This window comes from Culex pipiens, chromosome 3 (genome assembly GCF_016801865.2).
Source record: "Culex pipiens pallens isolate TS chromosome 3, TS_CPP_V2, whole genome shotgun sequence".
Lineage (NCBI taxonomy): Eukaryota > Metazoa > Arthropoda > Insecta > Diptera > Culicidae > Culex > Culex pipiens.
Genome location: NC_068939.1, coordinates 21,537,936 through 21,554,074, shown reverse-complemented (window position 1 = coordinate 21,554,074; position 16,139 = coordinate 21,537,936). Strand labels below are relative to the sequence as shown.

Here is a 16,139-nt window from a genome sequence, read left to right as displayed (position 1 = left end):
TTTGAGCCATTTACATTATTTTGCTTGATGAATTCTCCAAATCTTGAGTAATAAAAAAACATGGTAAACACGCTGAAATTTGTATCTGTTGTGTTTATCAAATATTTATGACTTTTTTCAATGAGGTTCCTTTTCCAAAGAAATGAGTCAGTTTTCTTTATCTGTAAAATGGTACTTTAAAGCTATTTACTGTAACTTAAAGGAAATCCTAATAAGCTTAGTACATAAGAGCACAGAGGCATCAATTTGTTAGTTTTACTGACAGGCATTTAGATACAAAAGTATTGAAAAATTGCTATTTTTATCAAAAACATAAACTAAAATTTTAATCAAATGTTCAAAATCATGAATTTTAGAAAATTACCTATCGTTCAATGACAAAATAAACTTTTTGAATAATTATTTTTTCAAAAAATGATTTTTTATTGTAAATACAAAGAGACATTTTTTGTAAATCGAACAATTGATGCCGAGGATTTTACTACATGGAATTTGATTCGGTACTTATGGAAAAAGAAAAAGGGAACCATCAATAAAATAATAAATTTTGGTTTACAGTTGTACACAAGAATTCTGGACTCCAGAATCGGACACTTTTTGCCTTCCTCACCTCAATGAGGCAAGGCTATAAAATCACTCGAAAAATGAACTTCTTAAATACACCTCCTAGTATACCTTCACGTATACCTATCGACTCAGAATCAAATTCTGAACAAATGTCTGTGGGGATGTGTATGGACACGATTTTTTTTCCACACGATTATCTCAGAAATGACTGAACCGATTTTGGCCGGATCCGCCTTATTCTGTACGTTTTGGGGTCCCCTAAGACCCTATTAAATTTTATTCTGATTAGTTAGGTATTTAAAAAGTTATGCTAAGAAAAAGATATTTGTGTCTACAAAAAAGGGTGATTTTTTGCATAACCTCAAAAGGCCGGGTCTTTTTGTTTACGTGCGAGAGTCGCGCCAGATGCGAAACACCCGGTTGCCATATTGCTTCAAATGATAGTCTGCATGTTTTCTGGAAAAGTCTGTATCAGGTATATCGTTTTTTCATAAACTTATTTTCATTATTACTTCGTTAATGTGAGGAAGGCACCACCCAACTATTGGTGGATTAAGAAACGTTTTTAAATAACAGAATACATTATGAAGAATCCTATTATCCATTATTATCAAATTTAAAACAAGCTTGAATTTTTGTTGACTTAGTGAAATTCCAATCGAAATTAATTCAAAAAGCAAAGCAAAATGAATATGAGTCAAAACTTATTACACTATTTATTATGTTTTATGTTTCATTGAAGCTTGAAATATGGCTTTATAATTAATTTTTTCAACCGAATACTTGAATCTTAAACACCTGCAATAAACGAATTAACTTAACAAAAAATAAAAGCAAAATATTTACCACACAACAAAGAAAAATCGTAAGCCAAAATCTTAAACCAAAATTTTGTTGAAAGTGTTTTGCCCATCGGCTCTGGTTGTTATCGAGGATCTGGAAAAAGAGCATAACAAAGAGGAAGTCAATGGTAAATAATTTACGCAAAAAATATCAGAGTAACCTTTATACATTATTACAGATATTTTGCAGGCTTAAAATATGAAATCAAATATTCTACAGTTTTTTTTTTGCAAAATTTTGAATAGAAAAGGGAAACAAAAACATAAAAATACAGTAGCCTCATTCTTATTAGAAAAGTCTATTTTTTCCAAAGTTCAAAAACATTTTATAAAAAAATATAAAAATACAAATATATTAATTTGATTCAGCTTTTTTACTGTTAAAAACATGAAGATAAGTTGTTATTCGAAGTAATATGCTCAATTTTATTTTAATTTTGTGTACTGGATTGTATTGTAATTGGATGAAAATTAAAATTTTTAAGATTATAATATTTATTAACTTTTCAGGATAAACATTAAGGAACTACCATGAATCTAGTTTATATAGCAAATATTATTTTAGACATTTTTAATGGATTTCTACATATTTCAAACAATCCTGAAATGCGGAGGAAAAATAAAATTCACTACAAATCCAAAATTTTAATATTTTAGAAAAAAAACGTTACTTTTTCCACCCTTAGGTGGTTGGCGCTTTCCTCACATTTAAAGGGTGCTATCCTAAATGCAAAAAGTGCGTAAATAACACTTAAGTGCTTATAACTTTTGATAGGGTTGTCAGATCTTCAATGTCTTGGATGCGTTGGAATGGTCTTTTAAATACCTTTCTGAAAATGTCTTACAAAAACCACCCTTTTTACAATCTTCCGGATTTTTGTTAAAATCGTTTTTTAGCATAACTTTTGAAGTACTTAACTAAACTGCATAATTTTTAATAGCGACTTATGGGACCCCAAGATGGATCGAATGACGCCAAAACGGACAAAATTGGTTCTGCCAATGTCGAGATAATCGAGTGACAATTTTTTGATCAACATCCCACCACACACACAGACATTTGCTCCGAATTTGATTCTGAGTCGATAGGTATACATGAAGGTGGGTCTAGGAGGTCTAATTGAGAAGTTCATTTTTCGAGTGATTTTATAGCCTTTCCTCAGTAACGTGAGGAAGACAAAAAACCAATACCAGTTACTTGATTTCAAAATTCAATCATTAAATGTTTGAAATGATTTTGTTGAAATTTTCCACTAAGTGTTTAGGAGAATTACCATCATTTTGGGTGAAAAAGGACACATGAGGTGAATTGTACAGCTGTTATATTCATGTTTAGAGACAGTATTTCAAAGTGCTCTAAAAACCAATGTCCCTATACAAACTATAGTCTTGATTCACCCCATTTGAAAGAACTGAATGCAATTGAAATTTCATATTTATTCGTTTTGATTGAATTTATATTGACATTATTATTGTAAATTTTTGATGGTCTGACGGTCATTCATTAAAAAAAAACTCTTTTGCGCAAAATTAAAAATTTACAATAATAATGTCAATATAAATTCTATCAAAACAATTAAATAAGAAATTTCAATTGCCTACAATATTTTTAAAGAGATTCCCCATACTTGCATGGTGAAAGACCATTTTTCTCTATCTGCAAAAAATCATGAAGGCAAATATTTAAATTTTGCATTTTCTGCAAATTTGCTGCTACTACACTCAGAGGATATACTTTATTGTTAAACATTTGTTGATTTTTTTTTCATAATTTGATTCTGGTTCACATCGAAGAGCTGCCATTCTGACACATAGATAGCATTAGTATTTTTTCTTTGTATTTGCACAAATAGTTTTCAAAATTCACAACATTCACTGGTTCGGCGTGGTTGCCTTGTCCGTGGAGTCAGAGCTCTCCGAGTTGGGACTTTTTTCTGCCACCTAGAAGTAGAACATAATTAGTTCAATTCAGTTAAATCTCAGAGATCAACAAATTACATGCAAACTGCTCGAGAGCAACTTCTCGATCGATTCCACGTCGAGATTTTCGTCCATGGCGGAGATCTTCTTCAGTGCCGTGGACACAATGCTCAAATCACCGCGCAGCTCGCTGACCAGGGCCGTTATCTTCTTGGCATTGCTCAGCACCTCCACCGTTTGCGTGTACGGATTGTACCGCACTCCGAACGGTCGCTGGATGTTCTCGGCAAAGGATCTGGAAGGGACATTGGTCTTGTAGGAAATTTGCAGAGAACACCCCAACTAAGATTACCTCATCTTCTCTTTGGCCTCTTCGAAGGAATCCGTGTAGTAGTATGCATTCTGATAAGCTGTAATGATGCACTCCTCGCTGCAGGTGACCTCCGGATCGAACCGTTTGATCTTATCCGTGGCGGTGATGGCGTGGTTAAGTTCGGCCACAGAGGAAAGCAGTCCGGCACCGAATACCTTGAACGATCCATCCTCCTGACGGCACAGCCCAAACTCGACCGTGAAGAAGTATAGCTGGAATGGTGAAGTTTAATTGAGTTTTTTTGTTGTTGTTACAAATGGAATATCCTCACCGTGGCCAGCTTATCGATGTCCTCATCGGTTGCTCCAAGCGATGCCAGTCCAATCTCCTGGGAAAATTGGGCAAAACTCTGATTCGCCAGCAGTGGCATGTGCCCAAGCAGCTCGTGACAGCAGTCGCTGGAAATACAAAATTTCAAATTGTAACCACGAAGGAATTATAATTTGAAATTTTAATTTACGGTTCCGGAGTGTAGAACGGGTCCGACGAGTGCCGGATGTACTGGGTGCAGTGGAACACCCGGAATGCTAGGCCGGACAGGAAGTCTCGGGGCGAGAGATAACCGGCCACTGGCCGGATCTGGAACCCGGTTTTGCGCTTCAGGAATACGTTGATGTCTTGCAGTTGGGGCAGGTTATCTTCACGGTAACCGCAGTACTTGACCAACTCGGGCCAGTTTTCCATGTACTCCGGGACGGCATGCAACAGATAGAGCTTGTGCAGTTCACGAAAAACCGTTCCCCTGAAAGTGAAGAAAGCGCAAGAAATTGAATTAGCTTGTTTTGAATATGCTCTCGTTAGAGCAAAGATTGAGATTGAGACGTAATTCAATTTACCATGTCTTGATCTCTTCCGGTGTGTACTGAACCCTCGGGATGGGATTGCCACTGCAAGAGTTGAATAAAGTTTAATTGAATCCTTTCATCAGCTTCTGAACCTCGAAGACACCTACTGCTTATACGAGTTAGCTATCGCTGCAAATTGCTCCCTTCTTTTGCGATAAACTGGATCCTTGAACCCCGGATGGTCGGCATCCAGCTCACTCCCGTACATCAGAACGTTCTGGGCTCGATCCAGATCGGAAATCTTCCTCGGAAACCAGTGCATCTCACCAAAATCTAAACAAACAAATCAAACCTTAATTCCTGCACCAAACCATCCCAACCACTCCCAACAATTACCGAAACTTCCACACGCGGACAGGGGCGTCTGCGGGGGTCCATCGCTCTCCATCGGAGCGGCATAGCTTACGGACTGGACCTCCCGTTTCAGCAACCGGAGAACCTGATCCAGCTTGTTGGCATCGCACTCGATGTCCACCAGGACGTCGGCCTCTTCGCACAGCTCACCGCTCTTGTTAAGCTCCACGTGCAGCACGTTGATGCCCAGTTCCTGGAAGACCTGGAGTGCGCGGGCCAGTCCACCGACCTGGTTCTTCAGGGTGAAAATGATGGACGTTTTGTCGCCGCGGTGGTCGTTGCCGTTGCTGCAGTCGGCCGATTTGCCCTGAAGGGATGGCGGATTTTTTACAGACTAATCACGAGAAAGACGGGTTTTAAAGCATTTGAAGCATTCTACATAAACAAAAACTCAACCTAAAACAAAATGATAAGCATTCTAAATCATGCAAATTAAAATTGAATCATGCAACAAAAGATTTGATCAAAAATTTGTCAGAAATCTATTTTAGAACAAAATTGATCTTCTAAAAATAGAGAAAGCAAAAATCAAATTTTGATTTAATTTGTTTTAAATAAATTTGCCAATGTTAAAAAAAATCTGTGTCATTCTCGGCTTTGTTTTTGATTTCCATTTTCTTTATTTTAAGTCAAAATCAGGGTAAGTAAAATTTTATTGCAAGAATGATTTATGTTTTGGAAAAGTGAGACAGAGTCTACGTTTCAACAAATCAATTTTTATTATGTTGATGAAACTTTTTTCATTAATTTCCTATGTCAAATGAAACCATATTGCATCATCAGAATTTTCAATGCAAGTCTTTATACAAATTCACATTTTTTTTGGAAAAATAGGTTTTTTTTGCAAGAAATCGTAAATTTAAAAAAGGAATGCAAAATCAAATAACATACAGTATGTAAAAAACGTATTTACACCCCTTGGGCACTATGCACATTTTGTTGTTTCATCAATACCTGGGCAAAAAGTAAGTTTGATCCACGAGAACAAAAATTACGAAATTCCATACATTTTTGGCAGGTTGCTCGATCGAAACCATAACAACGTTTTTGCTAAGGTATTTAAAAACGTGGGTTTTATAGAAAACCTAGATGTATGGGCGATTCCACATAGGTTGACTTGTGAATTGTGGACCGGTTCGAATGCCGGCGGATTTTCCGACGACGTAATTCCGGGTTGGTACGAAATTCCAACGAAAAATCTATTCTATCGATACAAAGACCCCTAAAACGGTGTTATACCCACTTCAAAATGTTTATTTATCATTTCTATGGTAATATATTGACATTTTGTTAATTTGAAAGTTTGCAAAAATAAGTTTAGATAAGTTTTATATAGAATTTTCAGAGTTATATAAACATTTATACTTAGTAATTAGTAAACTTTATATTCAGTTTTATTATAAGTATTATAAGTCAAGGATGCCTATTTCGAGTTGGGAGCCTGGATTTATGGTGATTTGTCAACAATTAACATTATTTATGTTAATTTTTCGAAAGGTGTACAAACTTTTTTGGCACCTTTTTTATTTTTGTAATAGTATTTGTTATATAACTTTTTACAGAATCATCTTTTCATGAGCTTTTTGTAAAAAATGCTCGGCATGAGTTTCTGAACAAAACGTAGTACTAGGTTTCTGTCATAATTTTAATTGTTTACATTTTTCATCACAAAATGTGTATAGTGCCCAAGGGGTGTAAATACTTTTTTTACATACTGTATTTGAAAAGCTGAGTAATTTTCTAATACAAATTTTCAACATTGTTGAACGGACAATTCATTGCTCAAATTCAGCTTTTTCATGTTTTTAAAATGGGGCTTTCTCAGTGTCCTTTTATTTGCTCAATAACACTATATTTAATTTGAAATATTTGCAAAACCATCTTTTAAAAAAAATATTTTCCTGTTACCAAATTTAGCACCATCCTTAACTCTGGCGCTTTAATTGTAGTTTATGCAACAACTTGCAAAAAGAGGTTTTTTAGCATGAGTCGTACATTTATCCAACGAGGTTCAAAAGATAAATGAAAAAAATAACATTTTTTGCATTTCAGAAAAACACCCAATGACTAAAATTATAAGTCAAATGTTCATGTATTTTGTCAATAAATCGCTTGAATAATACAAATAATGAAAAGTATTACTTTTCAAAACAAGTACTGAAAATTTCCACTTTTCAGCACCCATTTCAGTGCTGATAAGTAGAACTTTTAGTATTTTTTTTGAATAGTGTTGCTATTCGATTTTGTTATTTTTGGTACAGAAAAGTAGGCTATTTCGTCGTTCGTTAGTAGTTTCAAGACGGAATTGCAAAAATGTATTTTTTAGTATCCTTACATCATAAATTTCGATGATAAAAAATACGCTTCATTTTAAATTCAGCTCTTAGGCCGGTGCAAATATTTTCCAAAGTTTTTTTCTCCCTGATTTTTCGGGCTCTTTTTGAAACGGGGAGAAACAAAACTTAATAAAAAGTTTTACATCAGCCATATCGAAAAAAAACTGCAACAAATATAATCGTACAAAGAAAATCCTTTTGAAATTAATTTTTGATGGAAATTAAAACAAATAGGTAAATGTGAATTTTTTTTTTTCAATTTCAACCGATCAAATCTTTAAAATAACATACCAAGTTTCGAGCAAAATTAGCTATTGGGAAATTCGAATAAACCCGGAAATTTTTTAGTTCACATTTTATCAACAACCAGGCCTGCAAAATGTTTCCAACCCAGCGTACACATGAAGCAAACCAAAATGTCAGTTCACTGCTAGCATCTGACTGTAAGCCTACTGTGTCCGTTCAACCACTGCCGCCTGACTCGTGCCGGTCGGCTGCTGGAGAATGAGAGACGTGAAAAATGAGCTACACTCACTCAATTCGTGTCGTATGACTGACTCGTAAAATCCTCTCTAAACACTATTTTGACTATTTTTAAACAATTGAATGGTTCTAGACTGTGCAAAACACTTAAAACAACCATAACTTATATTCAAAATTACATTTCCACGCATAAATACTAACTTTTTGTGTAAAAACTTGTTTCTTTATGTGTATGCGTGTAACGTCGAATGAGCGTTAGTCGACTACTGCCTCGCCTTACAGCTGCTCAGTGAGCTAGGGCACTCACGACTGAGTCGGGTTTGTTTATGTCACGGTTTTGCGGTTCAGTGAATGGATCTGAAAAAATCGTGTATGCGTCGCCGATTTTCGCGTCAGGACCCCTGACATTTTCAGCTCATTTGTACAAAATTTCACAAAATAATGATATTTTAATCAATTTCATTGTTCATCATCATCAAACAGAACAGCGCAAAGCTACGATATTTTGTAAAAAGTAACAGGATTCCTTCGAATCGAGATCGATTAGAATAGTCACACAAAACTTGAAGTTAATCAAACAAACAACTCGCTACTAAATAGCATTACGTTTGATGAAAAGCTAAGAATATTAAAAGAAAAAACTTTCGGGGATTTTTTTTTTCAAAAATATGGCATTTCATTAGCTTTAAGTGTCTTCAAACACTAGCACAAATGAATAGAAACGTCTTCATTAACAAAAGATTTTACATCTTTTTAAAACTTACACGAGATTTTATACCTTATTTTAGAAAAAAAAACTTTACTATTTATTTTAAACGCCGTTATTTGAAATTTTTTAAATCCAGGTAATTAAATGATATTTTTTTAACTTGATAAAAAAAATTGTTTTCATCAGTCTAAAGTCGAAGGTGGTGATGGCTGTTAAGTTCTTTGAAAAAAAAATCTAGACATGTAGCTGTTAACTTCAACGAACCTATTTTTTAACATGGAAAAAATAACCAATACAAAAATTCAGATCCAGATTCAAAATTAATAAATCATAATAATACTGCAACTGATAAACCTTTGAGAAACATTGTTCAGAAATATAATATCTTTACCAAAAATATTTAAAAATTGGCATTTGCGCGACAGACACGATGCATTATGAGAAAGTTGAAGAACTTTGAACTGAAAAATATAATTCAATGAATTTTGAACGATAAATTTTAATTTCTACTGGCAATACATTTAACGCGGTTTATAATCATGATTTATTTATGAAAAAACAAACACTTGAAACAAATGCTTTGTTAAATTCTTGAATGAAAGGCTTTTATTTTTTCAATAACCACAGTATGTAATTTCATTTGAAAATTCCAAAAATCATCTTTTTTTATCAAATTTTAATAATAATGAGAGATTGAAATAAAGTTCCAAATAACTTGGGTATTTTTATTTCACTATGTATTACCCTAAATTTTTTGTTATGAAATTTTAAGATGTTTTTCATTATTTCAAGTCGTAAACACACTTAACAATTGTAGCAGCAAACAATGCACATCAAGAGTGTTTAACCACAGATATTTACGGCAAACTCCTTCCGTTTGTGTAGCGGACTTCCCTCCTTGACGGTCCACTCCTGCTCTCCGCTGTGGTACAGCCATAATCCGAGTAATCCTTTGCCAGACCCACTCATCACTTTTGTTGTTCACTTATTTTTGGAAAATTTAAAATTTCCCGTCACAAATATCCACTCCAGAAGTCACTTCACTTTAAATCTCTTCCTGCACACAAAAGCAGTCACTCCAAAGTAGCAAGCAACCAACCCGATTTTTGGCTTCTGGGCTCGAGAACCGATCGACGAACCGACGCCAGCAACAAGTGCGAATCAACTGTTGCGTGCGGGTAGAATTTTCTGGCCTTTTATACCTTTCCGGTTTTCTGGGTCGTCAGCACTTACTTAAGGAGATGATGCTGCCGCTATGTATCCTTTTCTCGGTTTGGTTCTACTCATCGGCACATCCCACCGACGAACGCGACCCGTATTCACTTTTTGGGATGGGAAACTTTGGGAAAGGTTTGGGAAATTCGGTCAAAATAAACTCTAAAACTTAAAAACTAAAAACTAAAAACTAAAAACTAAAAACTAAAAACTAAAAACTAAAAACTAAAAACTAAAAACTAAAAACTAAAAACTAAAAACTAAAAACTAAAAACTAAAAACTAAAAACTAAAAACTAAAAACTAAAAACTAAAAACTAAAAACTAAAAACTAAAAACTAAAAACTAAAAACTAAAAACTAAAAACTAAAAACTAAAAACTAAAAACTAAAAACTAAAAACTAAAAACTAAAAACTAAAAACTAAAAACTAAAAACTAAAAACTAAAAACTAAAAACTAAAAACTAAAAACTAAAAACTAAAAACTAAAAACTAAAAACTAAAAACTAAAAACTAAAAACTAAAAACTAAAAACTAAAAACTAAAAACTAAAAACTAAAAACTAAAAACTAAAAACTAAAAACTAAAAACTAAAAACTAAAAACTAAAAACTAAAAACTAAAAACTAAAAACTAAAAACTAAAAACTAAAAACTAAAAACTAAAAACTAAAAACTAAAAACTAAAAACTAAAAACTAAAAACTAAAAACTAAAAACTAAAAACTAAAAACTAAAAACTAAAAACTAAAAACTAAAAACTAAAACTAAAAACTAAAAACTAAAAACTAAAAACTAAAAACTAAAAACTAAAAACTAAAAACTAAAAACTAAAAACTAAAAACTAAAAACTAAAAACTAAAAACTAAAAACTAAAAACTAAAAACTAAAAACTAAAAACTAAAAACTAAAAACTAAAAACTAAAAACTAAAAACTAAAAACTAAAAACTAAAAACTAAAAACTAAAAACTAAAAACTAAAAACTAAAAACTAAAAACTAAAAACTAAAAACTAAAAACTAAAAACTAAAAACTAAAAACTAAAAACTAAAAACTAAAAACTAAAAACTAAAAACTAAAAACTAAAAACTAAAAACTAAAAACTAAAAACTAAAAACTAAAAACTAAAAACTAAAAACTAAAAACTAAAAACTAAAAACTAAAAACTAAAAACTAAAAACTAAAAACTAAAAACTAAAAACTAAAAACTAAAAACTAAAACTAAAAACTAAAAACTAAAAACTAAAAACTAAAAACTAAAAACTAAAAACTAAAAACTAAAAACTAAAAACTAAAAACTAAAAACTAAAAACTAAAAACTAAAAACTAAAAACTAAAAACTAAAAACTAAAAACTAAAAACTAAAAACTAAAAACTAAAAACTAAAAACTAAAAACTAAAAACTAAAAACTAAAAACTAAAAACTAAAAACTAAAAACTAAAAACTAAAAACTAAAAACTAAAAACTAAAAACTAAAAACTAAAAACTAAAAACTAAAAACTAAAAACTAAAAACTAAAAACTAAAAACTAAAAACTAAAAACTAAAAACTAAAAACTAAAAACTAAAAACTAAAAACTAAAAACTAAAAACTAAAAACTAAAAACTAAAAACTAAAAACTAAAAACTAAAAACTAAAAACTAAAAACTAAAAACTAAAAACTAAAAACTAAAAACTAAAAACTAAAAACTAAAAACTAAAAACTAAAAACTAAAAACTAAAAACTAAAAACTAAAAACTAAAAACTAAAAACTAAAAACTAAAAACTAAAAACTAAAAACTAAAAACTAAAAACTAAAAACTAAAAACTAAAAACTAAAAACTAAAAACTAGAAAATCATTTTGTAGAGCAGATAATTCAAATTATATCTGTTTTATTTTTTATTGTCAAATATTTTGAGTTTAAATACTGATAAAATAACGATTTTATAATCCACAAAGCTGCAACTGGAATGGGAAAGTTCTTCGAAGTTTGAGAAAACCCGAATGGGTGCAAAATCTCTACCAGCATCATCAGCAAACCGAGACGCTCGGTTGGGTGGGAACTGGAGTAAAAGCAAACCAGCAAGTGGGGTTGTGGGAGGGAGGGGGACAGTGAAAAGAGTGTCCTTTTCGAAAGGAGAAAACGATTTGTCGCAAAACCCGCATCTTGACGACGCCTGAATTGGCTGAATCACGATAAAGTCAGGAATAATCTAAACTTTATTGTCATGAACTGGGACCGACAGCAGATGGGCTGCGTCACGCACGCAAAAGTTGGGTTTGTAGGTTGCTTGAAAGGGACGTTTTGGACGAAGGATTCGACTTGTTGAACGTTTCACGGTTGGCTGCGCTGCAAATGGGATATTAAATCTGGAAAATTTCCCGCATTCAATTTGGCTACAGGTTTTCTATCACCAACTCCTGACCCAGTCCTGCAGCAGCTATTCTAGTGACGTCAGAGCATCCTCTTGAAAGCAGGCTCGTTACCGTGTTTTCCAATCTCGCTAAAATCGATGCCGCAGAATGTAATGGTTGCATTGCAAATTTACGACCATCTCGGCCAAAGTGTATACTTTTCTAATGAATAAATGCATGAAGAATCCCAGCTCCACCAGGACTGCTTCTCAAGCGTGGAAGATGCTCAATGAAACATTTTTCGTCCGCCCACCACCCAATTGAGGGGAAAGCACCGGAAGAATAGTGGCGTCGTCAAACGCTAAAGATATACAACAATCCGAGAACTGGGAGTTCCTGTTCCGTTTTGTGCCGGAGATTTATAACAAAACGATTCGCTGGATCCTCTTTGGGTTTCCCCCGGCCCTGGACCGTGGGTACTTGAAAGGGGGAGAAAATCTTCTGAACCACCATCACTCGTCCCGAGTAGGCTGTCAAGCATTCAATTCTTCCTAATTCATTCACTTTGACTCACGATGGTAGCGAGGTGCGATCCATGGCGAATGAAGGTAAAAAATGTCTGTGTAAAATCGCATGCAAAAGCATGCACATCACCTTTGTGAGCAAAAGCATGTAATATTGTATGAGAAAACGTGCACACAAAAAGCATGTACGAAAGACAATACAATATTACATGCTTTTGCTCACAAAGTTGATGTGCATGCATTTGCATGCGATTTTACCATCGGATATTTTGCTGTACAATTGGCCTAGTATTTTCAAATATATAAAAAAATATTTTCAAGTTTTTTTCCGTCTGCTCGGGAAATTGACAAAGTTTCTCATGTTGCAACATTAGATGGAATTCTTCTCCTCCAAATCGTCCCACCCACGGACAAGGGTTAGCTCTTACGGATGGGGTGTTTCTCGCCAAACAAACACACACAGTGCAACAAGTGGAGTGGTCCTTCGTTTCTGGGAAGAAGAGGCTCTCCCCAAAACCACCCTGCCAAACAAAGCTTTCCTCGTTTTTTCCCTTCTTTTTGTTTGAAATCGTTTTCTGCTTGTCTAACGATCTTCTCTGCTGCAGCTCGTCGCTGTCGTGCTATCTTGTCGCACGTGCATTTTGGACCAACGCCTTTTTGTGCTGCTCACAATGCCTCAGATCCCCAAAATAAGGAAGATTCGATCTGATCGTGCTATCTTGACACACCCTGAAATTAGCTGTAAATGCGACAACTGGCCAAAGGGATTTCAGGTCAGAACGCGTTTGACACACATACATGCCCGATTACCGTAAACATTTGTCATTATAACTCGGAACTCCAGCAGCCAAAATCAACCAAACTTCAGGACAAAGCGACTTGCGACAAGATAGCACGACAGCGGCGTGCAGCTCAGCAGTGATTGATGTTTGCTCTGCTGCTATCGTCCGGGTTTCTTTCACTCTGTGGCGTACTGTTAGTTGAGGTAAAGGTGCTAGGTTCGAGCTTTCGTGAAGAAAATCTTACGATTGTTGCTATCTGCGATTAAAAGGAAGGTAATTTATTCTTCGAGAATAGTTTGCAAAAAAGAAAACGTTGCATACATTAACCCACTCAGAGTTGACTCCTGAATAAATAGTAATTTTATACACCACAATGATAGGAGTTCTGTGAGAGGTAGAACGAATAAGCACTTCGTTATACATTGCAACATTGTGTGGGGGTTGTTTGAGGTTACATCAAATGAGTTATTCTATTTTTAGAATTAAACATATCCTTAGTGAAGTAGTTTTCTATTCATGATTTAATTAACAATTTTTAAGTAAAAATGTGTTATTCATAAGTTGATTTTCTCAAAAAGTTATTACATAGATCTGTAATGTACTATGATGTTTTCGAGGATTGCAGAGAGCTTCTTAGAAATTATTTCCACTGATAAAGTTGAGGAACAGTTTTGCAATGCAAAATTTGCATTCGTAATTCCCGTTATTATATTCAGATTTAATTTCACACCTGTAGCAAATAGCAAAAACGAAACTATTGGCACTACGCCCCCCGGGGCATGGCCTTCCTCTAACGTGGGATTTCTGCTCCAGCGCCTCTGACGAGACAGGAGAAACCGGGACCGACGTTTTACTTCACCATCCGATAGAAGCTCTGTGGATAAGGCGGGAATCGAACCCGCGTCTCATAGCATCATCGGGATCGGCAGCCGAAGCCGCTACCCCTGCGCCACGAGACCCAAATAGCAGTAAAATTAAAAAAATTAAAATAACACAATTAAAGCAAAATTTGCTTTTCACAGCTGGATTCTAAATCGATCCGCGATGCGTTCTCGTGCTCCACGTATCGTACAATACCATTTAAAATCCAATTGATCAAAAAGACGATAGCTGTGAAGAAAAAAAAAATACTGGAAATTGATAATATTATTTTTTCAATACAAAAACTTACGGAGACCAAAGATCACCATATTAAACAAAGCTATCTCAAGCCAAAAATAGTCCTGCTGGTTGGGAATGAGTAAAACAGCGATAATGATCAGCACCGAGAGTTGAGCGACAAACACCAGGAAATAAACTTTGAATGCTTTGACATATCTGACGTTTTCCTGAAAAAAGTCGTAACGATTTGTTACACAATTTTAACTTTTTAAACTCGACTTATGATACCTTCAAAATACCAACGAGCAAAAACACGTGAGCAATGAATGACACGATACTTTCAACTGTAAACACTACATCTAGCGTGGTGGGTTCTTCAACTGCAAAATATAAAATTCAGTGATAACATTTTAATCACAAATTTATTCAAATCACCTAAATCGGCAACGAGCTGCCAAATGCCGGTTAGAACTCCAAAAATGTGTAAACAGGCGTAAAATCCACCAACAATTGGGAAAAAAGTCAAGGGCACCATTTTCAAAACTGTTCCTTGCCAAAACCAAAACCAACTGCACTTATCAAATGATTACACAAGACTGGGCTGGGATGTGAGCTGGTGCCGAATTTTTACTTGTCGCTGATAACGATAGTTTACTATTTTGCTAGTTTCTATGAGTGAGGTACAGTTCCAATTAATAATATATTTACTGTGTACGAGCTTCTTCGTTTTTCTTAAGCTATTTCGATGTTTTTTTCCCTTTCCCTCAAATGATTTACTTGTTCTGGAAACCAGAAAACTTTCTACCCAATTTGAGTCGATAAGTTGTTCAAAGGTTGGAACCAGTTAATTTTTTGGCATTTTTTTATTGCTTATTGCGAGATAAAATCACGTTTCTCCATCGCTGTGAGTGACAGGACACTATTGCCGCCTAACTACCGCAGTATAAAAATCAGCCTGTTGAACTGAAATTCTGCGTTGATTTGGCTGTCAACCTGGTTTGTTTTGAATATTTTCCAAAAATTCAGCTGAAAACTCAAGGCTACCTTTGACAACGGCCAAAAATTTGTTCTGCGGTTGTCATGCGACCATTATCTTGCGCTCGTATCACCGCGCGTAAACTCTAATTATTAACGCCCGCAGTAATAACTTAATTTTTATTTTAATGTTGAGCAATTCTCTACCAAAACCGGAAATGGATTTTATTTGTATTTTTTTATTTGGCTCAAACTTTGTGGGGGCCTTCCCTATGACCAAATAAACTATTTTGTGTGATTGGTTCATCCATACAAGTCTCCATACAATTTTGGCTGCTGTCCATACAAAAATGGTATGAAAATATTCAAACAGCTGTACCTTTTGAGTGAATTTTCTGATCAGTTTGAAGTCTTCGGCAAAGTTGTAGGTATTGTTGAGGACTTTTGAGAAAAAAATAGTTACACGGAAAAAAATTGCAGATTTTTTTATCAACTTTTTTTTCACTAAAACTCAATTTCCCAAAATACGTATTTTTTGATTTTAGAGATTTTTTGATATGTTTTAGGGGACAAAAATCCGCAACTTTTGAGCCATAGAGAAACATGGTCAAAAAATCTGCCGCTGAGTTATGAATTTTTGAAAAAACAGTGATTTTTGGAAAAAAATCGAAGTTTCATGCAAAAACAAGTTTGACATTATTTTTTAATGCAAAATTGAATTTGCAATCGAAAAGTACTTTACAAATTTTTTGATAAAGGGATCCGTTTTCAAGATATAG

At 34.0% G+C, this 16,139-nt stretch overlaps 1 protein-coding gene and 1 long non-coding RNA gene across 2 annotated transcripts; both read right to left on the bottom strand.

The window, feature by feature from the left end:
* Positions 1 to 3,276: 3,276 nt before the first annotated feature.
* On the bottom strand, positions 3,277 to 9,604 carry LOC120412891 (tryptophan 5-hydroxylase 1). Its single transcript, XM_039573521.2, has 9 exons — positions 9,291 to 9,604; positions 4,884 to 5,208; positions 4,655 to 4,820; positions 4,539 to 4,589; positions 4,163 to 4,444; positions 3,974 to 4,100; positions 3,682 to 3,914; positions 3,408 to 3,624; positions 3,277 to 3,350 (listed from the first exon to the last, which is right to left on the bottom strand). The coding sequence occupies exons 1-9, from the start codon at positions 9,396 to 9,398 to the stop codon at positions 3,282 to 3,284; spliced, it is 1,578 nt and encodes a 525-aa protein (XP_039429455.1). The 5' UTR covers positions 9,399 to 9,604; the 3' UTR covers positions 3,277 to 3,281.
* A 4,182-nt stretch (positions 9,605 to 13,786) lies between these two features.
* On the bottom strand, positions 13,787 to 14,981 carry LOC120412881 (uncharacterized). Its single transcript, XR_005604876.2, has 4 exons — positions 14,821 to 14,981; positions 14,674 to 14,765; positions 14,456 to 14,612; positions 13,787 to 14,394 (listed from the first exon to the last, which is right to left on the bottom strand). It is a non-coding gene; the product is annotated as an uncharacterized LOC120412881 (long non-coding RNA).
* Positions 14,982 to 16,139: the final 1,158 nt, after the last annotated feature.